Source organism: Staurois parvus, unplaced genomic scaffold (assembly GCF_062004578.1).
Source record: "Staurois parvus isolate SC_StPar_1 unplaced genomic scaffold, SC_StPar_1.0 ptg000034l, whole genome shotgun sequence".
NCBI lineage: Eukaryota > Metazoa > Chordata > Amphibia > Anura > Ranidae > Staurois > Staurois parvus.
The window spans coordinates 1-27,967 of NW_028317830.1; the positions used below are offsets into that span (position 1 = coordinate 1).

Genomic DNA, 27,967 nt, shown 5'->3' on the forward strand with positions numbered 1-27,967 from the left:
AGAAAAACTGTCCAATCAAATGTCCTCATCTCTTCATTGCAACCATGGCAACAGTAGTCAGATCATTAACAGGCCTGCTTTGGGAACTCTTCCCCCTGCTCCTGTAATGAATACATAGTTTCCCTACCCACATTGACTGACCATACCGAACCCTCCCCCCCCCCCAACCAACTGACCATACCGAACTCCCCTATGACTGACCATACCGAAACCCCCACCGACTGACCATACCAATACCCCCCCCCCCCCCACCGGCTGACCATACCGATACCCACCCCCACCGACTGACCATACCGAACCCCCCCCCCCCCCCATCGACTGACCATACAGACACCTCCCACTGACTGACCGTACCAACTCCTCCCACTGACTGACCATACCGACTCCTCCCACCGACTGACCGTACCAACAGTCCCCCACCGACTGACCGTACCGACAACCCCCCACTGACTGACCGTACCGAACTCCCCTACGACTGACCATACCGAAACCCCCCACCGACTGACCATACCGAAACCCCCCACCGACTGACCATACCGAAACCCCCCACCGACTGACCATACCGAAACCCCCCACCGACTGACCATACCAATACCACCCCATCCCCCACCGACTGACCATACAGACTCCTCCCACCGACTGACCAGACTCCTCCCACCGACTGACCTTGGGAGACTCCGGTGACTTACCTGGACAGGCAGAGGATAAGTCCACAGGTCAGCTCAGCGGCACTGATACTGTTTCCAGTGGGGGTGCTGTGGGGGGAAGGGAGACATGTCAGTGAGAGGTTGGAAGACGACCACACACACAGTACAATCTAATTGTCTTCAGTCCACGGGGACTATCACCCTACATGGTACAATCTCATTGTATGGAAATGGTTGTCAGGTTACAGAAGATTCCACCAGATTGACTAATATAGAGAAGACTGCAGGAATGACCCATGACCCCTCCCCCCGCCCGCCGGTATGAGAGGCTATAGGCCCGGTGCCCTGAATGGTCCAATGACACTACACACAGTACAACCTCCCCCATCATCTCATCACAGGTTCATGTCCCTCAGACTAGATCCTCCATGACCCCCCCACCCATCCCACACATTGAGAGTCCATTTCCTTCGGCCTGATCTCAGATTGCAGTGTGTGTGGTGATCATGACGGGACTTTTACTCACGTACTTCATGACAATGATCCCGTTCTTGGTAGCGGCATCTACATCCACATTGTCCACTCCGGTCCCGGCCCGTCCAACCACCTTCAGCCTGCTGCCGGCGGTCAGGACCTCTGCGCTCACCTTGGTGGCCGAGCGAACGATGAGCCCGTCATAGTCCTGGGGGGAGAGAGGGACAACCACTGAGCCCAATATACATAGAGGGGACAGAACGACCACACGGGTCCATACATAGAGGTGACAGAACGACCACACGGGTCCATACATAGAGGGGACAGAACGACCACACGGGTCTATACATAGAGGGGACAGAACGACCACACGGGTCCATACATAGAGGGGACAGAACGACCACACGGGTCCACACATAGAGGGACAGAACGACCACACGGGTCCACACATAGAGGGACAGAACGACCACACGGGTCTATACATAGAGGGGACAGAACGACCACACGGGTCTATACATAGAGGGGACAGAACGACCACACGGGTCTATACATAGAGGGGACAGAACGACCACACGGGTCCATACATAGAGGGACAGAACGACCACACGGGTCTATACATAGAGGGGACAGAACGACCACACGGGTCTATACATAGAGGGGACAGAACGACCACACGGGTCTATACATAGAGGGACAGAACGACCACACGGGTCCATACATAGAAGGGACAGAACGACCACACGGGTCCATACATAGAGGGACAGAGCGACCACACGGGTCCATACATAGAAGGGACAGAACGACCACACGGGTCCATACATAGAGGGACAGAACGACCACACGGGTCCATACATAGAGGGGACAGAACGACCACACGGGTCCATACATAGAGGGGACAGAACGACCACACGGGTCCATACATAGAGGGACAGAACGACCACACGGGTCCATACATAGAGGGACAGAACGACCACACGGGTCTATACATAGAGGGACAGAACGACCACACGGGTCTATACATAGAGGGACAGAACGACCACACGGGTCTATACATAGAGGGGACAGAATGACCACACGGGTCCATACATAGAGGGACAGAACGACCACACGGGTCCATACATAGAGGGACAGAACGACCACACGGGTCCATACATAGAGGGGACAGAACGACCACACGGGTCTATATATACCTTCCCACTGTCCATGGTTAGGAAGGACACCAGAAGGTTCAAGCACCACTGAGCCCATACCACCCACTGACATCACTCACCCCACTCACTTATGTAGCGCCCTCCTAGAGGTTGTTTGGTATTTAGTTGGCTGCTCTGTAATCGTGGAGCGGGGGTTGATTGCTCAGGCCTGCTCATTGTCTCCGGCTGCTGCTCTGATGACTTCCCCCTGTATTCTAGAATCATAGTCAGTAAGCGGCCTGAATATTTATGGAACTCCAGCCAATCCCTGAGGAGATGTGCTCAGTAGGTGGTCATAAATCCCATAAATAGTCTGGGGTCTAAATGAAGCCCATAAATAGTCTGGGGTCTGAGACAGGTGGAGGTGAGTTCCTTGGTCCAGTCCTGCTGGAGGACACCCCTGTGCAGGGGCTCTGTCCCTGGGGCAGGACTATTGGAGGTGCCCCTAAGAGGACACTGAGGTCCCAGCTTAAGGCCACATGCTCAGTCCTGCAGTTGGTATGGGTCTGGAGATGTTCACTGGAGAGAGCCAGGTGGAAGTTGGTGGGAAAGTGTCCAGCTGTCCTATGGAGGAGGGATTCTGCATCTCCCCCACCGAGAGGAGCCTGGTGGATATTGGATGGAGGCAATTGATGATCCTGTGGCCAGTTGTGTAAATGACCCGAGTGCTGGAAATTTGTGGCTGTGTTGCTTTTGGTCCTTTGAGAAGTCATAGTCACCATCAGCAGTAGAGATCCTGTGGAACATTTTATGTGCATCTCATGCAAATGAGAGAAAAGTCCTCAAAGTGTTCAGTTCTGGGGTGTCCCATGTTCCCTCACCCCATCAAAGTTCAAAGCTACAATAAAACCCTAAAAAAAGACATCCCTGGACTTCTCCAACTGAGCCGCTGGAAGAGTGAAGAAAATGCTGTGTGCCTGGCTGTGTGAGCTTACACTGGGGAAAGGAAACATGTTGACCAGCGGCTCCTTTGGGTGAGCGCTACACTTACGTGGCTGAGAATCCTCACCATGTGGGCCTTGGGTTCCCCGAATTCCAAGCAGGCCCTACTGGTCTGGTATGGATGAAGTGGGGACAGCACTCAAAAACGAGGCTATCCAAAGGGGGAGGGGCACCATAGAAGAGCTCATGCCGTCAACATGGGGGGTACCTTGACAAAGCACTGTGTTCCCATGTTGATGAGGACAAGGGCCTCCCCCCCACCCTGGCCCGGTGATTATGGGGGGTCTGAGGGTGTGGGGATTGTCAGCATCTGGATACTCATTCATAAAAAATGGAAACATGGAAATGGAAAACAAAGATCGTTTTGGGGGGGAATCCTATAATGGGAATCCACCACCAACCAGGCCGTCCAGCCACACGTGTCCAGTCCTACTGCTTCCCTTCAGCTGGATCTGCCATTGGATGGACGAGAGGCAATGGGATTGGCCATGAGCCAATAAGCTGCGGATGTCTTCTTGGTGGATTGTCGGGCATTGTGATTGGCCTGGATCTGTGTTGGAGGTGGAGTCACATTTTACATTTGTTGTGACTATGTACCCCCCGTACTCCTTCCCATGGGGGGATAACTGAGGGCCCTTCTTACATTAAAGGGGCTTCATATTCTGATAAGACCCCCACACAACCATCGGGCCCTTGTCCTCATCAAGATGGGCCCTTCTCCAGGGGTTCCAGGTTGGCAAAGTATCCCCACCCCATCTTAAGGGAGCGTGGCCTTGTATCTCTATGTAGAAGTCCCACTTCCCCTGTCCTGGATGCCGGGTGTCATTCTCGGTATCTGTCCCCGTTCTGTATGTATGGATATTTTTATTTGTATAAACAAACAAATTACAAGGTAACAAAACTGTAACCATCATCATAAAACACACAAACCAACAATGTAACAACTGCCTACATCTTCACGACAGAAAGTCAACAAATTAAACTAATGAAAGTTCTGCATAGAATTTGATGCTGTAAATAAATTCCTCCCATTTTATATTCCTTTTGGCTCTAAACTCTTTTTATAAATCAGAATCTGAGTCACTCTGCCGACTACCAGTTTCCATATTGGATTCTACAAATACGGGAGCCGGGGGCGGGCGCTTCTTAGTGGGCGGGTCCTCCCCTGAACTAGCTGCAGATTCCCTTTCTACTTCTTCCTCCATTTGGTCCTCTAGATCACAGGAGTTGGCATCTGACTCTGATAGGACATCATACTGGTTGCCGACTGCCATACTACCTTCTGGCGCCCTTCTCACCTTCTTAGCGGATTTCTGCACTCGGGTCCATTCACTTTCAGGTTTACGGGTGGCCTTGTCCTTCCTATTCCCTCTCTTCTGCCTGGGAATGTTCTCCACAGAGGCAGGAACTGAAATGGATGGGATGGCCACAGATGGCCGCTGCTCCTCAGTCTGCTGAACACTGCCCTCCTGCCCGAGGCTGGCCCCTTGGACTTCTGGGTTTACCTCCCCCTCAGTTGATATGACCCCATTCATTAAGGCTTCCTCCTCCAGGTGTTCTGCTACCACCAGAAATTCCTCATCCACTGATTCCTCATCCCTATTGTGGAAGGCAACTGGGCAATCTCTGTGTAAATGGCCAAGCCTACCACATAGATTGCACTTGATGTTCTCACAGGTAGAACTGACATGGCCGACCTCCCCACACAGATTACACTTCATGATAGAGCAGACACTCGCCACATGACCCGACCTACCGCATTTGAAACATAGCCTGGGCTGACCTGCATAGAAGCAAACTCCCCTCTCCCGCCCAATGAAAAAGGAGTTTGGAAGGTGATGGGTGACATTGTTACTCTGCCTCAGCTTGACAAGAACCCTCCAACCTCCAGTCCAGATCCCATCACTGTCCCTAGTTTTGGTCAGATCAGAGACCATCTCACAATGCCTTCTGAGCCAGACTACAATATCCTGGGGGGGCACAGACTACAATATCCTGGGGGGGCACAGACTCATTCCAGAAAATGATGTTCACGTTTGCTGTGTCAGGTTTGGAGATGGGGATGAAGGTGAAAATCTTCCACCCATCTTTATCCCGAAACCCACTAAAGCCGGCCCAGAACCTGTCCAAGCCAGACATGAGCTTGAAGCTGACATCATACCCCCGTCTGTCAGGGAGGTTGATGACTGCCAAAATATCTGCGGGCACAAACCCCATCTGCTGACACAGCAACTCCCTAACTACAAACCTCCTATCAGGGAGCTCTTCTCTGGAACCCCTATGCTTCAACCTGACCACGTTCCTCCTCTTGAAGGCCTGACCAGTATAACCGGTATTGTTGGAAAAAGAAGGAGCCCCACGGCTCCAGGCATTCCGAGGAGGGACATGGCCAGATGGACCACTATTCCCTTGTGATGCAGGTGGCAACTCAACCAAAGGGGGGAAATCACGGGTGTTATCCTGAACTGACTCCTCCATCGCCACATTCACAGGGTCCTCAGACTGGTCCTGACCCCATCCAGACATACCTACCTCAGTGTTAATGACATCAGGAACCCCTACATCAATATTAGTGATATCAGCACTGGCCACATCACCACTAGCATCAGCATAATTATCAACTACCCCATCCCGAACACCAGTCCCCTCAGCATTGGTTCCACCATGAGAACCGGGGGGAGCAACACCGTCCTCATAGTCCATGTGCTGGGAGTCCATGTCGCTTCTCTGGGTTTCCTGCACTATGAAAGTCTGCTGGGTGAAGCTGACGCTACCGCTGTCCTCCAGAGCTGGAGTCTGTCTTTCAGAAGGCACATTTGCTGGTAGCGTGCCTTGGATCAGTTCCCCGGAGTCCGACTCTGAAGAAGACTCCATCTTTACACTTAATTGTGCCCCAACCCAATCGCAATCCCGATACACCTCCCCCCCTGGTCCCAGTTCTTCCAGAACAGCATCAATGTCCCTCGATATACCGGCCAGTTCAATGCCCAGGGCGTTAAGCTCGCTGTCATGTAGGACTTCATTCCCGGGGTCGGCAGCCTTGAGTCTGTAGATGGAGTCAATCCTTTTCTGGGTCGAAGCCTTAGCTTTCCTCAAGGTCTTCATTCTCTTCTCCAGAGCAGGAATCCTGTCAGCCAGGCGCAGCACAGGTGACTTTAACACTTTCTGCTTCCTATCCGCGGGACGCTTGAAATTCTGATCCCCATCAGCGGTACTGGGTGAAGGATCTCTGCTGGATGTAGAAGGACTCTCCAGGCCAGACTGTGGAGACTTATTGGCTCCATCATCTTTCTTCTGCCGGGACCTGGGGCGTAATGAGCGTTCCTGGCCACTGCCCACCATTACACACTGCTGTAAGTTCTCCTTCAAGGTTTTCTGCTCCAACGTAGTCCTTGCAGATCTGCGCGGAGTACTGGGAGTGACAGTTGTCTCTGCTCCGCTCTGAACTGTATGGGCCCCGCTCTGAACGGCCTGTGCTGGACTCTGTGCGGCATGGGCTCCACTATTCTGGGCTTGCTTTGTTTGCAATGGCTGACTGCCTTTTGTTGCTACTCCAGAGCTTGGAGTATGCTGGGTGACAGTGTCACTTTCCTGTGCCATATGGACTGTGTGATCACCACTCTGCACGGCATGGACTTTGCATTGTATGGCATGGGCTTTGCTCTGCTGGGCTTGCTTTTGTTGCAATAACTGGCTGCCCTGAGCTGCACTTCCAGAACTTGGAGCGTGCTGTTTTGACTGAACTGACTGAGCTGTGCTCTGCACGGCATGGACTCCACTCTGCTGGGCTCGTGGTGCCTGTAATGGCTGACCGCATGGAGTTAGACCAGAGCCTGGAGTGCGCTGGCTGACAACATTGCCTTGCTGTTTAGGCTGAACTGGATGGGCCCTGCTCTGCACGGCATGGGCTCCGCTCTGCTGGGATTTCTGTGATTGTGATGGCTGACTGCCTTGCGTTGCTCCTCCAGAGCTTGGAGTGCTCTGGGTGACACCCTTACATGGCTGTTTTGACTGAACTGAAAGGGCTCCGCTCTGCACGGCATGGGCACCGCTCTGCACGGCATGGGCTTTGCTCTGCTGGGCCTGCGGTGCCCGTGATGGCGGACTGCCTGGAGTTGGACCTCCAAGGCTTGGACTAGGCAGGGTAACAACACCACATTGCTGGACAGACTGAGCTTTGCTCTGCTTGGCTTGCTGTGCCTGTAATGGCGGACTGCCTTGGATTGCTCCTCCAGAGCTTGGAGTTTGCATGGTGACAGCCTTACATTGCTGTTTGGACTGACCTGGCTGGGCTTTGCTCTGCTGGGCATGCTGTGGCTGCAATGACGGACTGCCATGTGCTGCACTTCCACAACTGACATTTTGCTGAGAGACATTCTCACACTGCTGGACTGACTTCATCTTCTCTGTATTACCAGAACTTCTCACACTGGACTTTCCATCACCAACATTCCCACATCTACTCACGGTCTCTGCCATTTGCTTTCCATTCACTGAACTCCGTCCTCCCGCTTCACCACCAACCACAGCTTCACCTCCATGAGCAGGCCGAGAAGCCTGGGACTCTCCTGGGAGGCGTCCCAGCCCAGGGCAGCCCAACCCTGGGCTTGTATCAGACATCAGAGGAGGTCAGCACCACACAGCCTGCAGCTGCTCCACAGGAAACCACACCCTCTGCACAGTCCCACTTCTCCTGTCCTGGATGCCGGGTGTCATTCTCGGTATCTATCCCCATTCTGTATGTATGGACTCTGCACAGTCCCACTTCTCCTGTCCTGGATGCCGGGTGTCATTCTCGGTATCTGTCCCCGTTCTGTATGTATGGATATTTTTATTTGTATAAACAAACAAATTACAAGGTAACAAAACTGTAACCATCATCATAAAACACACAAACCAACAATGTAACAACTGCCTACATCTTCACGACAGAAAGTCAACAAATTAAACTAATGAAAGTTCTGCATAGAATTTGATGCTGTAAATAAATTCCTCCGATTTTATATTACTTTCGGCTCTAAACTCTTTTTATAAATCAGAATCTGAGTCACTCTGCCGACTACCAGTTTCCATATCGGATTCTACAAATACGAGAGCCGGGGGCGGGCGCTTCTTAGTGGGCGGGTCCTCCCCTGAACTAGCTGCAGATTCCCTTTCTACTTCTTCCCCCATTTGGTCCTCTAGATCACAGGAGTTGGCATCTGACTCTGATAGGACATCATACCGGTTGCTGACTGCCATACTACCTTCTGGCGCCCTTCTCACCTTCTTAGCGGAATTCTGCACTCGGGTCCATTCACTTTCAGGTTTACGGGTGGCCTTGTCCTTCCTATTCCTTCTCTTCTGCCTGGGAATGTTCTCCACAGAGGCAGGAACTGAAACGGATGAAATGGCCACAGATGGCCGCTGCTCCTCAGCCTGCTGAACACTGCCCTCCTGCCCGAGGCTGGCCCCTTGGACTTCTGGGTTTACCTCCCCCTCAGTTGATATGACCCCATTCATTAAGGCTTCCTCCTCCAGGTGTTCTGCTGCCACCAGAAATTCCTCATCCACTGATTCCTCATCCCTATTGTGGAAAGCCACCGGGCAATCTCTGTGCAAATGGCCAAGCCTACCACATAGATTGCACTTGATGTTCTCACAGGTAGAACTGACATGGCCGACCTCCCCACACAGATTACACTTCATGATAGAGCAGACACTCGCCACATGACCCGACCTACCGCATTTGAAACATAGCCTGGGCTGACCTGCATAGAAGCAAACTCCCCTCTCCCGCCCAATGAAAAAGGAGTTTGGAAGGTGATGGGTGACATTGTTACTCTGCCTCAGCTTGACAAGAACCCTCCAACCTCCAGTCCAGATCCCATCACTGTCCCTAGTTTTGGTCAGATCAGAGACCATCTCACAATGCCTTCTGAGCCAGACTACAATATCCTGGGGGGGCACAGACTACAATATCCTGGGGGGGCACAGACTCATTCCAGAAAATGATGTTCACGTTTGCTGTGTCAGGTTTGGAGATGGGGATGAAGGTGAAAATCTTCCACCCATCTTTATCCCGAAACCCACTAAAGCCGGCCCAGAACCTGTCCAAGCCAGACATGAGCTTGAAGCTGACATCATACCCCCGTCTGTCAGGGAGGTTGATGACTGCCAAAATATCTGCGGGCACAAACCCCATCTGCTGACACAGCAACTCCCTAACTACAAACCTCCTATCAGGGAGCTCTTCTCTGGAACCCCTATGCTTCAACCTGACCACGTTCCTCCTCTTGAAGGCCTGACCAGTATAACCGGCATTGTTGGAAAAAGAAGGAGCCCCACGGCTCCAGGCATTCCGAGGAGGGACATGGCCAGATGGACCACTATTCCCTTGTGATGCAGGTGGCAACTCAACCAAAGGGGGGAAATCACGGGTGTTATCCTGAACTGACTCCTCCATCGCCACATTCACAGGGTCCTCAGACTGGTCCTGACCCCATCCAGACATACCTACCTCAGTGTTAATGACATCAGGAACCCCTACATCAATATTAGTGATATCAGCACTGGCCACATCACCACTAGCATCAGCATAATTATCAACTACCCCATCCCGAACACCAGTCCCCTCAGCATTGGTTCCACCATGAGAACCGGGGGGAGCAACACCGTCCTCATAGTCCATGTGCTGGGAGTCCATGTCGCTTCTCTGGGTTTCCTGCACTATGAAAGTCTGCTGGGTGAAGCTGACGCTACCGCTATCCTCCAGAGCTGGAGTCTGTCTTTCAGAAGGCACATTTGCTGGTAGCGTGCCTTGGATCAGTTCCCCGGAGTCCGACTCTGAAGAAGACTCCATCTTTACACTTAATTGTGCCCCAACCCAATCGCAATCCCGATACACCTCCCCCCCTGGTCCCAGTTCTTCCAGAACAGCATCAATGTCCCTCGATATACCGGCCAGTTCAATGCCCAGGGCGTTAAGCTCGCTGTCATGTAGGACTTCATTCCCGGGGTCGGCAGCCTTGAGTCTGTAGATGGAGTCAATCCTTTTCTGGGTCGAAGCCTTAGCTTTCCTCAAGGTCTTCATTCTCTTCTCCAGAGCAGGAATCCTGTCAGCCAGGCGCAGCACAGGTGACTTTAACACTTTCTGCTTCCTATCCGCGGGACGCTTGAAATTCTGATCCCCATCAGCGGTACTGGGTGAAGGATCTCTGCTGGATGTAGAAGGACTCTCCAGGCCAGACTGTGGAGACTTATTGGCTCCATCATCTTTCTTCTGCCGGGACCTGGGGCGTAATGAGCGTTCCTGGCCACTGCCCACCATTACACACTGCTGTAAGTTCTCCTTCAAGGTTTTCTGCTCCAACGTAGTCCTTGCAGATCTGCGCGGAGTACTGGGAGTGACAGTTGTCTCTGCTCCGCTCTGAACTGTATGGGCCCCGCTCTGAACGGCCTGTGCTGGGCTCTGTGCGGCATGGGCTCCACTCTGCTGGGCTCGTGGTGCCTGTAATGGCTGACCGCATGGAGTTAGACCAGAGCCTGGAGTGCGCTGGCTGACAACATTGCCTTGCTGTTTAGGCTGAACTGGATGGGCCCTGCTCTGCACGGCATGGGCTCCGCTCTGCTGGGATTTCTGTGATTGTGATGGCTGACTGCCTTGCGTTGCTCCTCCAGAGCTTGGAGTGCTCTGGGTGACACCCTTACATGGCTGTTTTGACTGAACTGAAAGGGCTCCGCTCTGCACGGCATGGGCACCGCTCTGCACGGCATGGGCTTTGCTCTGCTGGGCCTGCGGTGCCTGTGATGGCGGACTGCCTGGAGTTGGACCTCCAAGGCTTGGACTAGGCAGGGTAACAACACCACATTGCTGGACAGACTGAGCTTTGCTCTGCTTGGCTTGCTGTGCCTGTAATGGCGGACTGCCTTGGATTGCTCCTCCAGAGCTTGGAGTTTGCATGGTGACAGCCTTACATTGCTGTTTGGACTGACCTGGCTGGGCTTTGCTCTGCTGGGCATGCTGTGGCTGCAATGACGGACTGCCATGTGCTGCACTTCCACAACTGACATTTTGCTGAGAGACATTCTCACAGTGCTGGACTGACTTCATCTTCTCTGTATTACCAGAACTTCTCACACTGGACTTTCCATCACCAACATTCCCACATCTACTCACGGTCTCTGCCATTTGCTTTCCATTCACTGAACTCCGTCCTCCCGCTTCACCACCAACCACAGCTTCACCTCCATGAGCAGGCCGAGAAGCCTGGGACTCTCCTGGGAGGCGTCCCAGCCCAGGGCAGCCCAACCCTGGGCTTGTATCAGACATCAGAGGAGGTCAGCACCACACAGCCTGCAGCTGCTCCACAGGAAACCACACCCTCTGCACAGTCCCACTTCTCCTGTCCTGGATGCCGGGTGTCATTCTCGGTATCTATCCCCATTCTGTATGTATGGATATTTTTATTTGTATAAACAAACAAATTACAAGGTAACAAAACTGTAACCATCATCATAAAACACACAAACCAACAATGTAACAACTGCCTACATCTTCACGACAGAAAGTCAACAAATTAAACTAATGAAAGTTCTGCATAGAATTTGATGCTGTAAATAAATTCCTCCGATTTTATATTACTTTCGGCTCTAAACTCTTTTTATAAATCAGAATCCGAGTCACTCTGCCGACTACCAGTTTCCATATCGGATTCTACAAATACGAGAGCCGGGGGCGGGCGCTTCTTAGTGGGCGGGTCCTCCCCTGAACTAGCTGCAGATTCCCTTTCTACTTCTTCCTCCATTTGGGCCCCTAGATCACAGGAGTTGGCATCTGACTCTGATAGGACGTCATACTGGTTGCTGACTGCCATACTACCTTCTGGCGCCCTTCTCACCTTCTTAGCGGATTTCTGCACTCGGGTCCATTCACTTTCAGGTTTACGGGTGGCCTTGTCCTTCCTATTCCTTCTCTTCTGCCTGGGAATGTTCTCCACAGAGGCAGGAACTGAAACGGATGAAATGGCCACAGATGGCCGCTGCTCCTCAGCCTGCTGAACACTGCCCTCCTGCCCGAGGCTGGCCCCTTGGACTTCTGGGTTTACCTCCCCCTCAGTTGATATGACCCCATTCATTAAGGCTTCCTCCTCCAGGTGTTCTGCTGCCACCAGAAATTCCTCATCCACTGATTCCTCATCCCTATTGTGGAAAGCCACCGGGCAATCTCTGTGCAAATGGCCAAGCCTACCACATAGATTGCACTTGATGTTCTCACAGGTAGAACTGACATGGCCGACCTCCCCACACAGATTACACTTCATGATAGAGCAGACACTCGCCACATGACCCGACCTACCGCATTTGAAACATAGCCTGGGCTGACCTGCATAGAAGCAAACTCCCCTCTCCCGCCCAATGAAAAAGGAGTTTGGAAGGTGATGGGTGACATTGTTACTCTGCCTCAGCTTGACAAGAACCCTCCAACCTCCAGTCCAGATCCCATCACTGTCCCTAGTTTTGGTCAGATCAGAGACCATCTCACAATGCCTTCTGAGCCAGACTACAATATCCTGGGGGGGCACAGACTACAATATCCTGGGGGGGCACAGACTACAATATCCTGGGGGGGCACAGACTCATTCCAGAAAATGATGTTCACGTTTGCTGTGTCAGGTTTGGAGATGGGGATGAAGGTGAAAATCTTCCACCCCTCTTTATCCCGAAACCCACTAAAGCCGGCCCAGAACCTGTCCAAGCCAGACATGAGCTTGAAGCTGACATCATACCCCCGTCTGTCAGGGAGGTTGATGACTGCCAAAATATCTGCAGGCACAAACCCCATCTGCTGACACAGCAACTCCCTAACTACAAACCTCCTATCAGGGAGCTCTTCTCTGGAACCCCTATGCTTCAACCTGACCACATTCCTCCTCTTGAAGGCCTGACCAGTATAACCGGCATTGTTGGAAAAAGAAGGAGCCCCACGGCTCCAGGCATTCCGAGGAGGGACATGGCCAGATGGACCACTATTCCCTTGTGATGCAGGTGGCGACTCAACCAAAGGGGGGAAATCACGGGTGTTATCCTGAACTGACTCCTCCATCGCCACATTCACAGGGTCCTCAGACTGGTCCTGACCCCATCCAGACATACCTACCTCAGTGTTAATGACATCAGGAACCCCTACATCAATATTAGTGATATCAGCACTGGCCATATCACCACTAGCATCAGCAGCTTCATCTGCATAATTATCAACGACCCCATCCCGAACACCAGTCCCCTCAGCATTGGTTCCACCATGAGAACCGGGGGTAGCAACACCGTCCTCATAGTCCATGTGCTGGGAGTCCATCATGTCGCTTCTCTGGGTTTCCTGCACTATGAAAGTCTGCTGGGTGAGGCTGACGCTACCGCTATCCTCCAGAGCTGGAGTCTGTCTTTCAGAAGGCACATTTGCTGGTAGCGTGCCTTGGATCAGTTCCCCGGAGTCCGACTCTGAAGAAGACTCCATCTTTACACTTAATTGTGCCCCAACCCAATCGCAATCCCGATACACCTCCCCCCCGGTCCCAGTTCTTCCAGAACAGCATCAATGTTCCTCGATATGCCGGCCAGTTCAATGCCCAGGGCGTTAAGCTCGCTGTCATGTAGGACTTCATTCCCGGGGTCGGCAGCCTTGAGTCTGTAGATGGAGTCAATCCTTTTCTGGGTCGAAGCCTTAGCTTTCCTCAAGGTCTTCATTCTCTTCTCCAGAGCAGGAATCCTGTCAGCCAGGCGCAGCACAGGTGATGACTTTAACACTTTCTGCTTCCTATCCGCAGGACGCTTGAAATTCTGATCCCCATCAGCGGTACTGGGTGAAGGGTCTCTGCTGGATGTAGAAGGACTCTCCAGGCCAGACTGTGGAGGCTTATTGGCTCCATCATCTTTCTTCTGCCGGGACCTGGGGCGTAATGAGCGTTCCTGGCCACTGCCCACCATTACACACTGCTGTAAGTTCTCCTTCAGAGTTTTCTGCTCCAACGTAGTCCTTGCAGATCTGCGCGGAGTACTGGGAGTGACAGGTGTCTCTGCTCCGCTCTGAACTGTATGGGCCCCGCTCTGAACGGCCTGTGCTGGGCTCTGTGCGGCATGGGCTCCACTCTTCTGGGCTTGCTTTGTTTGCAATGGCTGACTGCCTTTTGTTGCTACTCCAGAGCTGGTAGTGTGCTGGGTGATAGTGTCACTTTCCTGAGCCATATGGACTGTGTGATCACCACTCTGCACGGCATGGACTTTGCACTGTATGGCATGGGCTCTACTCTGCTGGACTTGCTTTTGTTGCAATGACTGACTGCCCTGATTTACAGTTCCAGAACTTGAAGCATTCCGGGTGACAACCTTACATTCCTGAGCTGCATGGACTGTATGGGTTCCGCTCTGCACGGCATGGGCCCCGCTCTGCTGGGCTTGTGGTGCCTGTAATGGCTGACCGCATGGAGTTAGACCTCCATGACTTGGACTGTGCAGGGTGACAACATTACATTGCTGTTTAAACAGAATTGACTGAGCTCTGATCTGGTCTTGCTGCGACTGTAATGGCTGACTGCCTTGAGTTGCACTTCCAGAGCTTGGAGTGCGCTGGGTGACAACATTACATTGCTGTTTAGGCTGAACTGGATGGGCCCTGCTCTGCACGGCATGGGCCCCGCTCTGCACGGCATGGGTTTTGCTATGCTGGGCTTGCGGTACCTGTAATGGTGGGCTGCCCGGAGTTGGACCTCCAAGGCTTGGACTAGGCTGGGTAACAACATCACATTGCTGGACAGACTGAACTTTCCTCTGCTTGGCTTGTTGTGCCTGTAATGGCGGACTGTCTTGGGTTGCTCCTCCAGAACTTGGAGTTTGCTTGGTGACAGCCTTACATTGCTGTTTAGACTGAACTAGATGGGCCCCGCTCTGCATGGCATGGGCTCCGCTCTGCACGGCTTGGGCCTGCTGTGGTTGCAATGGCTGACTGCCTTGAGCTGCTCCTCCAGAGCTTGGAGTTTGCTTGGTGACAACATTACATTGCTGTTTGGACTGAACTGACTGGGCCCTTCTCTGCTGGGCATGCTGTGGCTGCAATGGCGGACTGCCATGTGCTGCACTTCCAGAACTCACACTTTGCTGAGAGACATTCTCACCCTGCTGGACTGACTTCATCTTCTCTGTATTACCAGAACTTCTCACACTGGACTTTCCATCACCAACATTCCCACATCTACTCACAGTCTCTGCCATTTGCTTTCCATTCACTGAACTCCGTCCTCCCGCTTCACCACCAACCACAGCTTCACCTCCATGAGCAGGCCGAGAAGCCTGGGACTCTCCTGGGAGGCGTCCCAGCCCAGGGCAGCCCAACCCTGGGCTTGTATCAGACATCAGAGGAGGTCAGCACCACACAGCCTGCAGCTGCTCCACAGGAAACCACACCCTCTGCACAGTCCCACTTCTCCTGTGCTGGATGCCGGGTGTCATTCTCGGTATCTGTCCCCATTCTGTATGAATGGACTCTGCCTAGTCCCACTTCTCCTGTCCCGGATGCCGGGTGTCATTCTCGGTATCTGTCCCTATTCTGTATGTATGGACTCTGCACAGTCCCACTTCTCCTGTCCTGGATGCCGGGTGTTATTCTCGGTATCTGTCCCTATTCTGTATGTATGGACTCTGCACAGTCCCACTTCTCCTGTCCTGGATGCCGGGTGTCATTCTCGGTATCTGTCCCTATTCTGTATGTATGGACTCTGCACAGTCCCACTTCTCCTGTCCCGGATGCCGGGTGTCATTCTCGGTATCTGTCCCCATTCTGTATGTATGGACTCTGCACAGTCCCACTTCTCCTGTCCCGGATGCCGGGTGTTATTCTCGGTATCTGTCCCTATTCTGTATGTATGGACTCTGCACAGTCCCACTTCTCCTGTCCCGGATGCCGGGTGTTATTCTCGGTATCTGTCCCTATTCTGTATGTATGGATATTTTTATTTGTATAAACAAACAAATTACAAGGTAACAAAACTGTAACCATCGTAAAACAAATAGCACATAAACCAACAATCTAACAACTGCTTACATATTCTTCACGTTAAAAACACATCAGTTTAAAAGAAATGAAAAGTTATACACAGAATTTTGATACTATAAATAAATTCCATCCCATAATTTTATATTCCTCCAGTATTTCCTCAGCTCTAAACTCTTTATCCACCTCAGCTCTGAGAGGACTACGTCTGCGACTCTCCTGGACAGGAACAGCTCGTTGTGCATGGCTACCTTGGTCCGAGCGTGCCAGTGATAGTACTTGACCACAGCGATAATGATGTACATGGTTCCTCTGTCTATGTTGTGTATTGTGGGGGGAACACCATAAAGCCTGTCAGAGCAGCTCAGGTTCTCCAACCTTCGGATCCGAACTCTGTCAGCTACTTCCTTCCAGACCTCACGGCTTCCCCCACAATCCACCAAGAAATGTGCCATAGACTCCTCCTGATTACAACCCAAAGGACAGTTCCTATCCGGGGCAGCCAGACCTTTCATGTTCCCCCTCACATACATCCTCCCGTGGAGAGACAGCCAGGCAATGTCATGGAACTTCAAGGGTAATCTGGGGCTATTTAGCAACTTTAAGCTTTCTTCCAACACAGCTGAGGTGCAGTCCCTGAGTACAACTGGAGAACAGAAAAAAGTCCCACAGATCCTGTGATATAACAATTTTCTTGGGCTACTTTCTAAGTAGGACTTCTCTATCCCCCACCTCCTCAGAGACTTCAGAGCTGAGTCCAGATATGGTGGGAGGTAACCCTGAGAACTTCTCTTCCTCTTAAGAGAACCACTTTGCATCCAAGACTCTGCACGAGGCAATATCCAGGCCCTAACACTGCTTGCCCACAGGGGGCCACCACTGGAGTCTAAGCACCCAAAATTGACCTTCAGAAATAAGGAGTCAAAAAACACTTTCGGGTTTATCATGTTCAACCCACCCTCCTTCATCTGCAGGTAAGTAACCCCCCTTTTTATTGGGTTTAGTCTATTCCCCCAGAAGAGCTGAAAAAACAGACTAAAGAGCCTAGCGGAGAAAGATTCTGGCAAAGGAAAAACCATAGAAACATATAGAAATATAGGAACCAAGTAAGTCTTCAACATCGTGATCCTCTCTCTGTAGGTCAGCTTGCAATTCTTCCACCGCTGAACCTTTGCATTTCCAGCATCCAATTTCTCCTCCCAATTCAGCCTGGCATTATCTTCCCGGCCAAACCTAACCCCTAGGATCTTAAGATTACTTGAGGCTTTTGCAAATTGGGGCAGATCAAAATCTGGGTCACCCTGCAAAGTCCAGAGAGCTTCACTCTTCTCAAAGTTGACAAGAGACCCGGAGGCCTCAGAATAAGTCCCAATGGCAGCCGCTAACAATTGGGCCTCATGAGGAGCAGATACCACGACGGTGACATCATCTGCGTAAGCGACTACAGATAGGGCAGAGGCATGGGGGATGGATACCCCCTGAAATCCACACTCCTGCAGTGATCTCAAAAAAGGATCGATGGCAAAAACATACAAGAGGGGACTCAAGGGGCAACCCTGCCTCACCCCAGCCCCAACCCCAAAGGTGCCACCCTGCCAGCCATTGATGAGAGGGAAGCTCTCAGCCTTCCAATATAAAGTTCTCAGCCAATCGACAAATAACCTTGGGATGCCGTACTTTAACAAAGTCGCCCACAGATAGCCATGGTCGACCCTGTCGAAGGCCTTAGCTTGGTCCAAACACACAACATATTTCCCTCGTCCCAGAACCTTACACCTCTCAAACACTTCCCTTAAAGAAATGACAGCACCAGAAATATTCCGCCCTTTTACTGTGCCATACTGACAGTCAGACAATAGTGCCGGAGAAAAACAACTCAACCTAGAAAATAAAATCTTTGCCAGAATCTTCCTGTCTGCATTCAAGAGGGCAATCGGCCTCCAGTTCCTGATGTCACTAGGCTCTTTACCTTTAAACAGCAGAACTAACGATGATCTTCTCATGGATGGAGGCATCAGGCGTTCCTCCAAACAACTTTTAAACACATCCACCAGAATCGGAGCCAAGACCTCTTTAAATTTCTTATAAAATTCCGCTGTAATGCCGTCAGGTCCTGGTGCCTTTTTCTGACATAACTTGTCAATAGCCTCCCTTACCTCCCCCACCGTTATGTCTGCTGTCAAAGGGGAGAAATCCAAATTGTCAGTATCTGGACCTGGAACCGCCTCTAAGAAACGTGTCATCTTCTCCTTATCCAGACCCTTTTCCTGAAATAAGTCCGCAAAGTATGACCTAACAACTCCAAGAATTCCCTCCTGGGACTCCTGTAAAATCCCCTGAGAGTCCTTCAGGCCTGTTATTAACTTTTTGGCCACTTTATCCCGACAGTTCTCAAAGGGATCAGGTGCCCCTGGGGATCCATAATCCCGTTCAAATACTAAGGATTTGTATCTGCTATACTGATACTGACTTATCTCTGATTTTATTTGATCAATTTTCCTCCCTGCCTCTTCCCCACCTGAATAAAGGGACTCCAGCTCTTTCCGCAGGCTGAGATAGTGGCTATACCTACTTTTCCCCACTTTAGTCGACAATTTCTTCAAGAGAGAAGAGATGTCCTTTTTAACATCCTCCCACCAATCCGCCGTACAGTCATAGAAGTCCAGTCTCTCTGCTTGGTGTTGCAGGAGGATCTGCACTTGTTGCTGAACTAATTCATCCTCCAGAAGGTTGGAGTTAAGCCTCCATAGCCCCCTACCCATATCAGGGCGCTTACAGGTTCCCAGGCAGAAGCATAGGGCCACGTGATCCGAATAAGGTACCAACTTCTCACTCATATTGGTCACCAATTCTGTAGGACTTACCAATGCCATGTCTAGTCTGCTCTTAATACTACCACGAGAGAAGGTGAAGCCTGGCCTCCTGCCATTCTGTGCAAACACATCACTCAGACCGGCTTGCAAAATAATGTGGTTGAGGACTTTGGAGTCGCTACCCACCGCCCTACCGGAAGAACGGTCACTTTGTGTTCTAACGACATTAAAGTCTCCCACCATAATCACAGGGACTGATGTGAAAAGATATGGTTTTATATCATTAAATAGCTCAATTCTTCCTGATATTGTTTGCGGCCCATAGATGTTCATTAACCGGAGTCTCCTGCCATGAATTGTTACCTCCAACATAAGGCATCTACCCATTGACACCTCAGTGAGTCTATGTACCGTCACATCCCTGGTATTAAAGAGGATGGCAACACCCGCATAGGACTCTACCGCCAAAGACCAAAAGGAGGGTCCTGCATGCCACTCCCTCTCTGCCTCCCGCAATAACCCAACAGATGTGAGGTGAGTCTCTTGTAAAAAATAGACATCAGCGTCTAGGTACCTGAGGTGTTCAAAAACTGCGTGTCTGGTGTTCCTGTTCTTTACACTGTTCACATTGCTGGAGACAATGTTTAGACAAAACCCTACCATCACAGCAAAGAGGAGTAAAAACAAGGGCCCCATCATTATAGATCAGAATCTGAGTCGCTCTGCTGACTACCAGTTTCCATATCGGATTCTACAAACACGGGAGCAGGGGGCGGGCGCTTCTTAGTGGGCGGGTCCTCCCCTGAGCTAGCTGCAGATTCCCTTTCCATTCTTTCTACTTCTTCCTCCATTTGGGCCCCTAGATCACAGGAGTCGGCATCCGACTCTGATAGGACGTCATACTGGTTGCTGACTGCCATACTACCTTCTGGCGCCCTTCTCACCTTCTTAGCGGATTTCTGCACTCGGGTCCACTCACTTTCAGGTTTACGGGTGGCCTTGTCCTTCCTATTCCTTCTCTTCTGCCTGGGAATGTTCTCCACAGAGGCAGGAACTGAAACGGATGGGATGGCCACAGATGGCCGCTGCTCCTCAGCCTGCTGAACACTGCCCTCCTGCCCGAGGCTGGCCCCTTGGACTTCTGGGTTTACCTCCCCCTCAGTTGATATGACCCCATTCATTAAGGCTTCCTCCTCCAGGTGTTCTGCTGCCACCAGAAATTCCTCATCCACTGATTCCTCATCCCTATTGTGGAAAGCCACCGGGCAATCTCTGTGTAAATGGCCAAGCCTACCACATAGATTGCACTTGATGTTCTCACAGGTAGAACTGACATGGCCGACCTCCCCACACAGATGACACTTCATGATAGAGCAGACACTCGCCACATGACCCGACCTACCGCATTTGAAACATAGCCTGGGCTGACCTGCATAGAAGCAAACTCCCCTCTCCCGCCCAATGAAAAAGGAGTTTGGAAGGTGATGGGTGACATTGTTACTCTGCCTCAGCTTGACAAGAACCCTCCAACCTCCAGTCCAGATCCCATCACTGTCCCTAGTTTTGGTCAGATCAGAGACCATCTCACAATGCCTTCTGAGCCAGACTACAATATCCTGGGGGGGCACAGACTACAATATCCTGGGGGGGCACAGACTCATTCCAGAAAATGATGTTCACGTTTGCTGTGTCAGGTTTGGAGATGGGGATGAAAGTGAAAATCTTCCACCCCTCTTTATCCCGAAACCCACTAAAGCTGGCCCAGAACCTGTCCAAGGCAGACATGAGCTTAAAGCTGACATCATACCCCCGTCTGTCAGGGAGGTTGATGACTGCCAAAATATCTGCGGGCACAAACCCCATCTGCTGACACAGCAACTCCCTAACTACAAACCTCCTATCAGGGAGCTCTTCTCTGGAACCCCTATGCTTCAACCTGACCACGTTCCTCCTCTTGAAGGCCTGACCAGTATAACCGGCATTGTTGGAAAAAGAAGGAGCCCCACGGCTCCAGGCATTCCGAGGAGGGACATGGCCAGATGGACCACTATTCCCTTGTGATGCAGGTGGCGGCTCAACCAAAGGGGGGAAATCACGGGTGTTATCCTGAACTGACTCCTCCATCGCCACATTCACAGGGTCCTCAGATTGGTCCTGACCCCATCCAGACATACCTACCTCAGTGTTAATGACATCAGGAACCCCTACATCAATATTAGTGATATCAGCACTGGCCACATCACCACTAGCATCAGCAGCTTCATCTGCATAATTATCAATTACCCCATCCCGAACACCAGTCCCCTCAGCATTGGTTCCACCATGAGAACCGGGGGGAGCAACACCGTCCTCATAGTCCATGTGCTGGGAGTCCATGTCGCTTCTCTGGGTTTTCTGCACTATGAAAGTCTGCTGGGTGAAGCTGACGCTACCGCTATCCTTCAGAGTTGGAGTCTGTCTTTCAGAAGGCACATTTGCTGGTAGCATGCCTTGGATCAGTTCCCCGGAGTCCGACTCTGAAGAAGACTCCATCTTTACACTTAATTGTGACCCAACCCGATCGCAATCCCGATACACCTCCCCCCCCGGTCCCAGTTCTTCCAGAACAGCATCAATGTCCCTCAATATACCGGCCAGTTCAATGCACAGGGCGTTAAGCTCGCTGTCATGTAGGACTTCATTCCCGGGGTCGGCAGCCTTGAGTCTGTAGATGGAGTCAATCCTTTTCTGGGTCGAAGCCTTAGCTTTCCTCAAGGTCTTCATTCTCTTCTCCAGAGCAGGAATCCTGTCAGCCGGGCGCAGCACAGGTGATGACTTTAACACTTTCTGCTTCCTATCCGCGGGACGCTTGAAATTCTGATCCCCATCAGCGGTACTGGGTGAAGGGTCTCTGCTGGATGTAGAAGGACTCTCCAGGCCAGACTGTGGAGGCTTATTGGCTCCATCATCTTTCTTCTGCCGGGACCTGGGGCGTAATGAGCGTTCCTGGCCAGTGCCCACCATTACACACTGCTGTAAGTTCTCCTTCAAGGTTTTCTGCTCCAACGTAGTCCTTGCAGATCTGCGCGGAGTACTGGGAGTGACAGGTGTCTCCGCTCCGCTCTGAACTGTATGGGTCCCGCTCTGAACGGCCTGTGCTGGACTCTGTGCGGCATGGGCTCCACTATTCTGGGCCTGCTTTGTTTGCAATGGCTGACTGCCTTTTGTTGCTACTCCAGAGCTTGGAGTATGCTGGGTGACAGTGTCACTTTCCTGTGCCATATGGACTGTGTGATCACCACTCTGCACGGCATGGACTTTGCACTGTATGGCATGGGCTTTGCTCTGCTGGGCTTGCTTTTGTTGCAATAACTGGCTGCCCTGAGCTGCACTTCCAGAACTTGGAGCGTGCTATTTTGACTGAACTGACTGAGCTGTGCTCTGCACGGCATGGACTCCACTCTGCTGGGCTCGTGGTGCCTGTAATGGCTGACCGCATGGAGTTAGACCAGAGCCTGGAGTGCGCTGGCTGACAACATTGCCTTGCTGTTTAGGCTGAACTGGATGGGCCCTGCTCTGCACGGCATGGGCTCCGCTCTGCTGGGATTTCTGTGACTGTGATGGCTGACTGCCTTGCGTTGCTCCTCCAGAGCTTGGAGTGCTCTGGGTGACACCCTTACATGGCTGTTTTGACTGAACTGAAAGGGCTCCGCTCTGCACGGCATGGGCTCCGCTCTGCACGGCATGGGCTCCGCTCTGCACGGCATGGGCTTTGCTCTGCTGGGCCTGCGGTGCCTGTGATGGCGGACTGCCTGGAGTTGGACCTCCAAGGCTTGGACTAGGCTGGGTAACAACACCACATTGCTGGACAGACTGAGCTTTGCTCTGCTTGGCTTGCTGTGCCTGTAATGGCGGACTGCCTTGGATTGCTCCTCCAGAACTTGGAGTTTGCATGGTGACAGCCTTACATTGCTGTTTGGACTGACCTGGCTGGGCTTTGCTCTGCTGGGCATGCTGTGGCTGCAATGGCGGACTGCCATGTGCTGCACTTCCAGAACTCACACTTTGCTGAGAGACATTCTCACACTGCTGGACTGACTTCATCTTCTCTGTATTACCAGAACTTCTCACACTGGACTTTCCATCACCAACATTCCCACATCTACTCACAGTCTCTGCCATTTGCTTTCCATTCACTGAACTCCGTCCTCCCGCTTCACCAACCACAACTTCACCTCCATGAGCAGGCCGAGAAGCCTGGGACTCTCCTGGGAGGCGTCCCAGCCCAGGGCAGCCCAACCCTGGGCTTGTATCAGACATCAGAGGAGGTCAGCACCACACAGCCTGCAGCTGCTCCACAGGAAACCACACCCTCTGCACAGTCCCACTTCTCCTGTCCCGGATGTCGGGTGTCATTCTCGGTATCTGTCCCTATTCTGTATGTATGGACTCTGCACAGTCCCACTTCTCCTGTCCCGGATGCCGGGTGTCATTCTCGGTATCTGTCCCTATTCTGTATGTATGGACTCTGCACAGTCCCACTTCTCCTGTCCCGGATGCCGGGTGTCATTCTCGGTATCTGTCCCTATTCTGTATGTATGGACTCTGCACAGTCCCACTTCTCCTGTCCCGGATGCCGGGTGTCATTCTCGGTATCTGTCCCTATTCTGTATGTATGGACTCTGCACAGTCCCACTTCTCCTGTCCCGGATGCCGGGTGTCATTCTCGGTATCTGTCCCTGTTCTGTATGTATGGACTCTGCACAGTCCCACTTCTCCTGTCCCGGATGCCGGGTGTCATTCTCGGTATCTGTCCCTATTCTGTATGTATGGACTCTGCACAGTCCCACTTCTCCTGTCCCGGATGCCGGGTGTCATTCTCGGTATCTGTCCTTATTCTATACAGTATGTGGTAGGGTAGAGATGCGATGTGCTGTGATTGGAGGATGACGGGTGGGGGAGGGGTAGCAATCTCTAGGATGTTTGTTGTGTTTTTCAGTTTGTTACATTTGTTTATTTTCTTCTGTGACATTTATTATTATTATTATTATTAGATGATTGTTGTTGTTTCTTCCTTTGTTCAGAGATTACATTCTGCATATGGGATGGTTGTAGCTTTGTGGGGGATGGGAAATGTTATACCCCTCCCCCCAGTCTGTATTATCATTCCACATGAAAAGACCTTCTGCATCCCAAACCCATTCATAGCGGGCCAATCACAGGCTCCGCCCCATACCATGCCATTACCCCGCCTTCCTCTGCTGGTCACCCTCCCGCCCACCTCGTCCTCCTCTCCCACCCTCCTGCCCCCATCCCCCTCCTGTCCCCTCTCTCACCCACCTGCCCCCATCCCCCTCCTGTCCCCTCTCTCACCCTCCTGCCCCCATCCCCCTCCTGTCCCCTCTCTCACCCTCCTGCCCCATCCCCCTCCTGCCCCCTCTCTCACCCTCCTGCCCCCATCCCCCTCCTGTTCCCTCTCTCACCCTCCTGCCCCCATCCCCCTCCTGTCCCCTCTCTCACCCTCCTGCCCCCATCCCCTTCCTGTCCCCTCTCTCACCCTCTTGCCCCCATCCTCCTCCTGTCCCCTCTCTCACCCTCCTGCCCCCTCATTCATCTCTCACCCTCCTGCCCACATCTCACAGCTCTGTCACCCCTCTGCCCCCCTTTCAACCTCCTGCCCCCATTCCCTCTCTCACCCTCCTGCCCCCATCCCTCCCCCTCTCTCACCCTCCTGCCCCATCCCCTCTCTCATGCTCCTGCCCCCCTCCCTCACCCTCCTGCATAATCTCTCCCCGTCCCTTCTCTCACCCACCTGCCCCCATCCCCCCAGTCCCATCTCACCCTCCTGCCCCCATCCCCTCTCACCCTCCTGTCCCCTCTTTCACCCTCCTGCCCCCATCCCCCTCCTGTCCCCTCTCTCACCCACCTGCCCCCATCCCCCTCCTGTCCCCTCTCTCACCCTCCTGCCCCCATCCCCTTCCTGTCCCCTCTCTCACCCTCTTGCCCCCATCCTCCTCCTGTCCCCTCTCTCACCCTCCTGCCCCCTCATTCATCTCTCACCCTCCTGCCCACATCTCACAGCTCTGTCACCCCTCTGCCCCCCTTTCAACCTCCTGCCCCCATTCCCTCTCTCACCCTCCTGCCCCCATCCCTCCCCCTCTCTCACCCTCCTGCCCCATCCCCTCTCTCATGCTCCTGCCCCCCTCCCTCACCCTCCTGCCCAATCTCTCCCCGTCCCTTCTCTCACCCTCCTGCCCCCATCCCCCCAGTCCCATCTCACCCTCCTGCCCCCATCCCCTCTCACCCTCCTGTCCCCTCTTTCACCCTCCTGCCCCCATCCTCCTCCTGCCCCCTCTCTCACCCTCCTACCCCCATCCCCCTCCTTGCTCTGTCACCCTCCTGCCCCCATCCCCCTCCTGTCCCACTCCTTGCTCTGTCACCCTCCTGCCCCCATCCCCCTCCTGTCCCCTCTCTCACCCTCCTGCCCCCATCCCCCTCTCTCACCCTCCTGTCCCTTCTCTCACCGTCCTGCCCCCACCCCCCTCTCTCACATTCCTGCCCCCATCCCCCTCCTGCCCCCAGTCTCAGGAATCCCTCTGGGACATAGAGGGGTCTCTGTATTCTTTGTGAGATGAGAATTCCTTGTCTGAGGACAGACTGATTCCCCCTCCCCAGAGTGCTGACTCTCAGGGGGTCCCACAGCAGACTCTCGGGGGGTCCCACAGCCCACTCTCGGGGGCTCCCACAGCAGACTCTCAGGGGGTCCCACAGCCCACTCTCGGGGGCTCCCACAGCCCACTCTCGGGGGCTCCCACAGCAGACTCTCGGGGGGTCCCACAGCCCACTCTCGGGGGCTCCCACAGCAGACTCTCAGGGGCTCCCACAGCCCACTCTCGGGGGCTCCCACAGCCCACTCTCGGGGGCTCCCACAGCAGACTCTCGGGGGCTCCCACAGCCCACTCTCGGGGGCTCCCACAGCAGACTCTCGGGGGCTCCCACAGCCCACTCTCGGGGGCTCCCACAGCCCACTCTCGGGGGCTCCCACAGCAGACTCTCGGGGGGTCCCACAGCCCACTCTCGGGGGCTCCCACAGCCCACTCTCGGGGGCTCCCACAGCCCACTCTCGGGGGGTCCCACAGCCCACTCTCGGGGGCTCCCACAGCAGACTCTCGGGGGCTCCCACAGCCCACTCTCGGGGGCTCCCACAGCCCACTCTCGGGGGCTCCCACAGCCCACTCTCGGGGGCTCCCACAGCAGACTCTCGGGGGGTCCCACAGCCCACTCTCGGGGGGTCCCACAGCCCACTCTCGGGGGCTCCCACAGCCCACTCTCGGGGGCTCCCACAGCAGACTCTCGGGGGGTCCCACAGCCCACTCTCGGGGGCTCCCACAGCCCACTCTCGGGGGGTCCCACAGCCCACTCTCGGGGGGTCCCACAGCCCACTCTCGGGGGGTCCCACAGCCCACTCTCGGGGGCTCCCACAGCCCACTCTCGGGGGCTCCCACAACAGACCCTCGGGGGCTCCGCTCTTCTTCCCTGATTGTTATGTAACAATGAATCCACATGTTCGCCAAATGTGACAAGCCCCTCCCCCTCCCGTCTGGCCCCGCCCCCTTCTCCTGACACCTCTCCTCTCTCTTGCATCAGACTTTACAATGAATGAAGTTTGGCTGCAGTTGTGTCTATGCAGCATGTCAGCCCATCTGCAGAGCATCGCGACACCTTCTTCCCAAATCACTGCTAATCACCAGTCACAGATCTCTGCAGACCATCGCTCCACTATTCTCTAACAAATCTGCAGAAGGTCAATCCCAATATTAGTCATTGCAAAAAAAAATCCCTGCAGAACATCACCCCCCCATTATTACCATTTCTGCAGAACATCACCCCCCCCCCCCCCATTATTACCATTTGTGCAGAACATAACCCCCCACCCCATTATCAGCCATTTCTGCAGAACATCCCCCCTATTATTACCATTTCTGCAGAACATCCCCCCTATTATTACCATTTCTGCAGAACATCCCCCCTATTATTACCATTTCTGCAGAACATCACCCCCCACCCCATTATCAGCCATTTCTGCAGAACATCCCCCCTATTATTACCATTTCTGCAGAACATCCCCCCTATTATTACCATTTCTGCAGAACATCACCCCCCACCCCATTATCAGCCATTTCTGCAGAACATCACCCCTATTATTACCATTTCTGCAGAACATTACTATATGACTTCCCTTTGCAGAGCATGCCCCATTTTGACTTTGTATCCTGCAGACTATTGCTCTATTACATTGGCACACTCCGCAGACTATCACTGCAGGATATTCCAGCAACAGGTCTGCAGATCATCGCTGCACTATACAGACCATTGCAGCCTCCAGCCTTCTGCAGACTATCACCCCCATGTGTTACCTGGATCTTGGCGATGAGCTCCTGGGGGGTCAGTCCTGTGCTTTCGGTGACCTCAATGCCCCCCTGGGATCTCAGGATGTGGGCACAGGCGGGGGCCAGGCTATCACTGATCAGGACCCTTCTGATGTCACTCAAGGCCATGGCTGGAGCTCCTCCACTCTCTGCTGACAATCTAATATTCCAGAAAGCTCATAGCCTCAGATTCCGGCAGATTTTCCAAATCACTGAATTCTGGATCTCCTCCTCCCTCCATGTGACCCTCATCCCTCCTCCTCCTCCTCCCTCTCCTCTTCCCTCCTTCTCCTGGAAGACTCAGCAGATGCACCAGTCTACAATGTAACATTCTGCAGGAGGGAGGAAACAATGTCCAGGTGTATGATCCCCCCATAGATCAATGTCCGGGTGTATGATCCCCCATAGATCAATGTCCGGGTGTATGATCCCCCCATAGATCAATGTCCAGGTGTATGATCCCCCCATA

The 27,967-nt window shown here is 53.0% G+C and overlaps 4 protein-coding genes across 4 annotated transcripts; all 4 read right to left on the reverse strand.

Annotated features, from left to right (window-relative positions):
* Positions 1-667: 667 nt before the first annotated feature.
* LOC149470617 (D-3-phosphoglycerate dehydrogenase-like) lies at positions 668-27,742 on the reverse strand. Its single transcript, XM_089661752.1, has 3 exons — positions 27,487-27,742; positions 1,178-1,329; positions 668-755 (listed from the first exon to the last, which is right to left on the reverse strand). The coding sequence occupies exons 1-3, from the start codon at positions 27,625-27,627 to the stop codon at positions 686-688; spliced, it is 363 nt and encodes a 120-aa protein (XP_089517878.1). The 5' UTR covers positions 27,628-27,742; the 3' UTR covers positions 668-685.
* Positions 8,282-11,564, reverse strand: LOC149470618 (uncharacterized). The gene is given in 2 exon segments (XM_089661040.1): positions 8,282-9,205; positions 9,207-11,564. Coding segments are annotated over 2 exon segments (3,282 nt in total).
* On the reverse strand, positions 12,795-13,748 carry LOC149470619 (uncharacterized). Its single transcript, XM_089661742.1, has one exon. The coding sequence runs from the start codon at positions 13,746-13,748 to the stop codon at positions 12,795-12,797; it is 954 nt and encodes a 317-aa protein (XP_089517868.1).
* On the reverse strand, positions 19,785-21,892 carry LOC149470620 (uncharacterized). The gene is given in 2 exon segments (XM_089661608.1): positions 19,785-20,721; positions 20,723-21,892. Coding segments are annotated over 2 exon segments (2,064 nt in total). The 5' UTR covers positions 21,854-21,892; the 3' UTR covers positions 19,785-19,788.
* Positions 27,743-27,967: the final 225 nt, after the last annotated feature.

Coding starts and splice junctions, on each gene's coding strand:
- LOC149470619 (XM_089661742.1), bottom strand. CDS start 13,748: ATGGAGTCTTCTTCAGAGTCGGACTCCGGGGAACTGATCCAAGGCACG.
- LOC149470617 (XM_089661752.1), bottom strand. CDS start 27,627: ATGGCCTTGAGTGACATCAGAAGGGTCCTGATCAGTGATAGCCTGGCC. Junction 1,330..27,486: donor AGCTCATCGCCAAGATCCAG/GTAACACATGGG, acceptor CTCTCCCCCCAG/GACTATGACGGGCTCATCGT. Junction 756..1,177: donor AACGGGATCATTGTCATGAA/GTACGTGAGTAA, acceptor TTCCCCCCACAG/CACCCCCACTGGAAACAGTA.